This window comes from Cupressus sempervirens, chromosome 5 (assembly GCF_028749045.1).
Source record: "Cupressus sempervirens isolate cs-2001-9-10 chromosome 5, ASM2874904v1, whole genome shotgun sequence".
Lineage (NCBI taxonomy): Eukaryota > Viridiplantae > Streptophyta > Pinopsida > Cupressales > Cupressaceae > Cupressus > Cupressus sempervirens.
In genome coordinates, this window is record NC_143122.1 from 340,273,611 (window position 1) to 340,280,737 (window position 7,127).

At 31.5% G+C, this 7,127-nt stretch overlaps 1 protein-coding gene across 1 annotated transcript in view; it reads left to right on the plus strand.

The window, feature by feature from the left end:
• The window catches only part of LOC149556080 (uncharacterized), a 115,994-nt gene extending 115,199 nt beyond the window's left edge, over positions 1 to 795 (plus strand). Inside the window, exon 6 of the mRNA XM_089830223.1 lies at positions 606 to 795. Within this exon, the coding sequence (XP_089686349.1) occupies positions 606 to 715 (110 nt within the window). The 3' untranslated portion in view covers positions 716 to 795. The remainder of the gene's footprint in view (positions 1 to 605) is intronic.
• The last annotated feature ends 6,332 nt before the right edge of the window (positions 796 to 7,127 follow it).

Below are 7,127 nucleotides of genomic sequence, written 5' to 3' on the forward strand. Positions count from 1 at the left end.
AACATATTATAACTAATCAAAACACTCAAAAATTTATATAATGATGATATTGAATTTGAAATCTATAAAAGGGTATTTTTAGTTTTGAGAAAAATTGAGTTTTGATAGAGAAATGAGATTTGACCAAAAATAGGTTTTGGTATTATAAACGGTGACACAGATTTGTACTTTTACCCATCAACTAAAATAATTCAAAACAAAATGGCAATGATGAAGAATATGCACACCGAAATACACGAGAAAATGCTAACCATCTATTTGCTAGCTGCCAAATAGTAATTTTGCCCACTTGAATTGAAGTTGTACATGACTACAATAGGGAAATAGAAAACCTCTACTAACATTGTTACATCCCAATTTTTGACCTAATTAAAAATGTTCATATAGTCGTTGAGGTTCGCATGAAGTCAGTTGACAGTTAAACTTATTATAATGCTGCGAAATGGTAAGATGGTTAGTCATTATAATTTCATATGAAGATATCATGCTAGTTGATTATTTATCATGAATTTCATGGAATTGAAAAGGCGGTTGGCCGTTATGATTATTTATGATTAATAACTTGTTATGATAATATGATATAAATGTGGAGTTTTTCCTTGTAGGGAGCATGTCAAAAGGGTGGAAGCATTGTCAGAAAAGAATTGGGCACAGGAGCATCACCATCACTAGGAAAATGGGTATGAATCGTGAATCACCATGGTCAAGGACCTAGCAACTGCATAACAGGATACACATATTAGACGCGCATGAGCTATTAAGTAAACATTTAAAATATTAATCATTTTAACTTAATTAATGCGTACCTCAAATGGCTTTTGGTTGACTTTTCCAACACATCATTATAATACATATTTATTTATGTACACATAGATATAAATTAAAGGTGATGTCCTAATATTATTTTTATATAATAGTTTATCTATTTAATATGTATATTTAAATGCATGCACAAGAAGATAAAATAAATCTTCTAAGATGAAACATGTATTTAGATGTACATATATAAAAGGTACGATCTTAAATAAACATTTACTTTTTACCATCTTAATAAAATATATTTACGTGCAAGTAAATAAATTTGATTATAATATTTTTTGATTCATGCCCTTCATATTATTTTCTTTAATTATTCAATTCTTTATTTGAAAACCAAAATGAACATTTGGCATATTTTATTGGCAATCAAGAGCCAAGTCTCTCCTTGGTAGGTTACGGCTTCTTGGAAGCCAAAGAGACTTCTGAATACTTCTTATATTATGGAGCCAAGTGAGTCAGAAGACAGTATAACTCATCACCCGACTTGTTTTTCAGTACCCAACTTCTTTTTATTGCACTTGATTTCTTTTCCATACCATCCAACTTCCTCTTTTTGGCACCTATCTTGTTCCTATATTTTGGATACCTCTACGAATACAGTAGGATATCTCTGAAATTTACTATTGTTATTCATTGTGCATTTCTTCCCAGTATTGCTATTGATTGATTTATTGAAGACATGATTGTTAATCATACTGGAGCTTGCATTTCTTCCGTGAAGGGTGAGGTTGATTAATAGCGTTGAGCAAGACACCATTCTATTTCCAAATTTAACCAGGTCATGTGGTGTTCATATTCCAAGCTTTACAATATATTTTATTATTAGAGATCACTGCATTCCAATTTACTATAGCAGTAGGATATAGTCTTGTATCATGATGCAAATCATTTGCTTGAACATCATCAGATAGACCATCTCTAAGATAAAGTTGTTTATGATAAATAAAAGCCAAGTATCCATGACATTATATCATATTTTATTTATACCATTGAAAGTCAGAATCAAATGATATTTATTCTGCAAGTCTTAAAGATTACATGTCTTGGAATCATAGATTGTGATCAGTTGGAAACATATAATATTTTAATATCAATTGAGGATCAACAGAAAGAGCTGGTTGCTCTGGGATTCAATCACCTGAGACTCACTCGACTGTATAGCCAAGGAAAAGGGTGAAGAGGTGAGAGAAAGGAATATGCATTAGCATGAAAACAGAATTCAGATGTGACATAACTATTATTTATTAATCTAAGAGGAATCATTTGATAGCTGATGCATGTTCAATTCATTCTTTGTTGTCAAGTCAAGTGCTATGTTTAAGTACCAGGATGCTTAGTGGTTGACAAGGTGTTCCATGTTTATTCTCGGTAGGGAGGGCCTTTCTAATTAGAAAAAGTGTGGGGATATGTATAAGGTTCATGGTTGGGTGGTTAAACCCCTGACAATGTTTTTGCTCTCCACAAGATGTCAAGATGTGCTTCAAATAAAGACAAGTTGAGCATTCAAACATTTATTGATAACATGTATTTTCACTTTTATGATATTTATACAAGTAGAAGATATGATGGATTAATTTATATCACTGATTTTAGTTATTTCCTTCAATGGATGCAACCTTTCTCGTCAATGTAATTGGTAACCATTTAGATCAGTTGACCTTCCAACTGAATATGGAATATATCTATAGGATTGTTGTTTCATTCTTTCATCTATAAGAATACTGATTATGAGCATATCTTCTAATCTTATTTTATTGCCATAGTTAGCAATAGGAAGAAAATGAATGAAATAGAGGTATGTGATGCCCTAAATGATACAATGGTATCTAATGTCCTAAATGATATAGTGGTATCTGATGCCCTATATGATACATCGGTATTTGACGCCCAAATGATACAGTGGTATCTAATGCCCTAAATGATCCAATGTTAATTGATGCCCTAATTAACACGGTGGTATGTGATGCCCTAAATGATCCAATGATAATAGGTGGCCTAATTGATACAATGGTATGTAATGCACTAATTGATATAGTGGTATTTGATAATAATCGTCATTTGATTTTGATATAGTGGTATTGGTCATTTGATCCTAAGTGGTATTTGTGGATTAACTTGGGTGTTTGCAGAAGCATCCCTAGATTGATTTTATTTTTGAATTTCATGGTATGTAGATTTTAATTTCCATAGTAAATTCATTGATGGTGTTTTCAATTGTTAGTTATGAAATTTCGTTTAACTGGTTGTATTCATTAATCTCATTTACATGAACATAATTGATATAATTGTCTTCCTATGAAAATGAAGTAATAATTGTATTTCTTTGATATGTTAGTTGTTAGTTAAGACCCGGGAAAAGTGGATGTTACAAACATGTAATAAAATGCAATTCATTTTTACACTTCCAATCAATTGGGGAATGATATGCAAAATAAAACATATGCATCTAATCATTAGAATGACCGAAATATCACATAATCCACATTTGGGTAGCATAGAGAAAGCATTAGAATGAGTCAAAAGCTCATCTCCAAATGCCTAGTAGATTAATATTGCAGATGGTGGTCAATGTCAACATGTAGAGAGTTTCCAATAGATAAATTGATTTGAACTTTCGAGGTTCCCATATGGCATACATTATCTCCCTACAGATCATAAGGTTAAAATCATGTTACAACACATCAATCCAACTAGTTCATCAAAATAAACAGACAACAATGAAATTAATTAATACCAATGAATTTCTGAAGTACTTCAGCAAGGCTCAATGACTACAAAAGCTATGTACATGAAGCTTGGAAGTATAACTGGTTTTATTAGGTCAACAATGATTGAGTAGAACATGTAAAAAATAAATAAATGAATTGAGAGTCAAATGCAATATCTAGGAAGCAACATAGGGCTAATAAGTGATGAAGAACTTACATTGTAATCACATGGCCCCCAAAAGTATAAAGAATATTTTTGGCTTCAGTTGACGTAAGGTTGAGGCATCTCAAGGAGGAAATCCCAAGCTACCTTTGCTAAGAGTTACACATGGGGGCTCCATCAAATACACAAAAATGAAAAAAAGCCATATACAACATTCAATATTTGTAATTATTTAACTTCACATATAAAGTCAACAACATGCTCGATTGTGAGGCCTTTCGGATAGTGACCTTATGTAGAATAAGAATCACAATTCAGAGTCCAAGCTCGTATCTTCTATCTTCTACTCCTATATGTTCCTTTCTATCACTCTCTAAATTTCCTTTCCTATATCTAACCAAGCTTTTTATATAGTCAGCTAAGCTACAAGTCGGCTAGTCAAGCATTTAATTACATTATAGGTCTAGTCTTGGAAGAGTAAACCAAAACTCAAGCAAAGGACAACATAAGATCACATGCACTTAAGGATAGGTCCACATGGGAGTTAGGAGTAGGCTCCCAACTGCGTGAGACACCACATCATCAAATGAAATTGTGCCAATAGAAATAACATGCCTTGCTGGATGAAAATTGCATGAAATAGAGACCAGGAAAAACAATACAAAACTCGAAGAATATGAAATATTAGAATGCGTGCACTTAGGACAAGGATCTAGGATAGGTCCTCGACATGATGTGAACTCTACTCAACTTGAAACCAAAAGCATCAACAACTACTTTGTGAACAATAGACTGGAACAAAAAACAAGGAATTTTTCATTGATGCAAGATTGTGTGTTAACCCAAGATGCTCCTAAATCAAACACTTGGGGTAACAAGAGAATTGATGTTCGTATCATGACTCAAGAGTGTTCTAACCTTAGTCATAAAGATCTAGTTCAACTTGTGATATCCATGAACTATCTTCAACTAGTTTTCCTTTCCACTCAACAATGTATTCCATGTAATCCTTTCCTCTGGTGTTTTCCCTTATTTTGGCGTTCAAGATTTGTTCAATGCCCTCCTCTTTCTTCTTTGGATAATCTACATTATTAGCCAACTCATTGTCAGACTCACGGTACTCAAAGATATCAGAAATGTTGAATATGGGAGAAATATCCATATCTTCTAGCAACTCAACTTCAAAAGCATTTCCACTATGAAACTTTCTTATAATTTTACAAGGCTCAAACTTCTTCGTGCTCAATTTGTTGTACGTTCCAACTGGAAATCTGTTTGTCTTCAAATGGACCATTACATGATCACCTTCATTGAAAGATTTATGTCTTCTCCTTTGATCAGCTCACTGTTTATATTCCTGAGTACTATTTTGCAAAGTATCTCTAACATTATCATGCAAATCCTTTATGAAACTCACAAAATCTTTAGCATCAACACTACTCTTTTCTTCCTTGCTCAATTTTCTTAGCTCTGTAGTTCCTCTAGGGTGCAAACTATTTATGATCTCAAAAGACGTCTTCTTAGTACTCCTTTTCAAAGAGTTGTATGCAAATCAACTTGTGTTAATACCAAGTCCCAATTTGTAGGTTTACTTCCAACCAAACATCTCAACAAGTTACCCAAACTTCTATTTACAACATCATAGACTTGCATACATCCCTCTTGAAATGATCTTCTATATATATTGGATGCATGCCACAAAATTTTCAGTTAAAATAAATTTGAGATAGGCTACACCATCTTGATAAATGCAATGATTTTTGAGCATAACAACATACCACAATGATCACTAGTACCAACGGTTATGACTAAACACATTAAGAACAACAGTTGTGACTGAAATCAAACTGCAAACATCACCAAGGATTGATCCATCAAAATAATGCAAACCATCACTAAGGCACAAAATGGTAAAATAATTAATGCGTGGTCAACGATAACACACATCACCTAATACAGACAATCAGTTAAGGACCAATACATGAAATCAATGGATACACCACATAAGTACCAAGCTACCAATATACAACTACCACCACACTAGAGGTTGAGATAGGGATGTTGACATCAATGACAACCGTCAACCTTATAATTTAACAACTAGCAACCATATTATTTATAGTTTTCAAGAAAATACCTCCATTTATAAATAGAAATTGAACCACTCAAAGTGAAGAGTTGTTTTTTACTTATTATTGTAAGAATTAAAAAATGGCCTCCACAGTAACAAATGACTTTTCCTGTAGGTAGGAAAATGATGGTTTCTTCGATTTTGTCAGCTCAGCCTATCTACTAGCTTTCTTGTTTTGACCTTCCTAGAAATAAATGCAATGACATAAATGGGTACCTAAGGACATTTTTTTTGGCAAGGTAGTGCAGATAAGAAAAAGTTATCCTTGCTTTCATGGGACCAAGTTTGTAAATCCAAGGATTTAGGTGGAAGTTAGTGGACATATTTGTCCTTCAAACATAAATACATGAAATAATTCTGAATGCCCATAATGAAGTACAAAACCACACTAATAGTTGGACAGATTATCATGAGATTGATAATCTTCCTCTAAATTATTTGGGTACAACTCCATGTGCAAGATTTGCAATGAATCAACTAAGCTATAATTGATAATGTTTTTAACCTAAAAGCAAGAAAGACTTACAAACATCTATCTATAAACATGGAGTAGATACAGAAAAAGATAAGTGGGAAAACAATCAATGACTGATACAAAGACCATTCATTCAACTGCTACATTGAAATAAAATCAAGAAGAAAAACATATCATTCTTTTTAAATACATCATTAATTGCAACCCACAAACCAAATGATAATCATGACAATGATTAGATGAAGTTGATATGTGTTAGGAGAAAACTAAGATAACTCAAAGATCAATTTTGATCAGAAAATCAACATCACAACTCAAAGTTTTGATATACTAATATTTTCCCTCTCTCAACACAACAAAACAACATAGACATAGATTCTGCTATCCCTGTGCACTAATCACAATCTAAAATAAACTAACAGTTGCATGCTTTTGTGCTTGCAATGATAAACCAGTAAGTGCTCAATAATAAAATTATTTTAAAAAATATAATCTTTTGTGAACAAATTATATTATTAATAAATTTTAATTTAAATAACATAATTCAATAAATAATTTTAAAAAATTAATAAATATTATTGATTTAAGTTCAATTTATCAAATATGAAAAAAAAATCATTTAAAAAAACCCCATAAAAAATTCTATTATGAAAAATTAAAAATTAATAAGAGAAATACAAAAAATAATAATATGAAAAAATAATGTCTCTAACAAATATTCTAAATAAAGTATAGAAATTAAAAAAATAATATTTAAAGAAAAATTAAACTAATATAAAAATAATTTAAAAAATAAAACCTAAATCAATTATAAAAATCAAAAGTTAAATA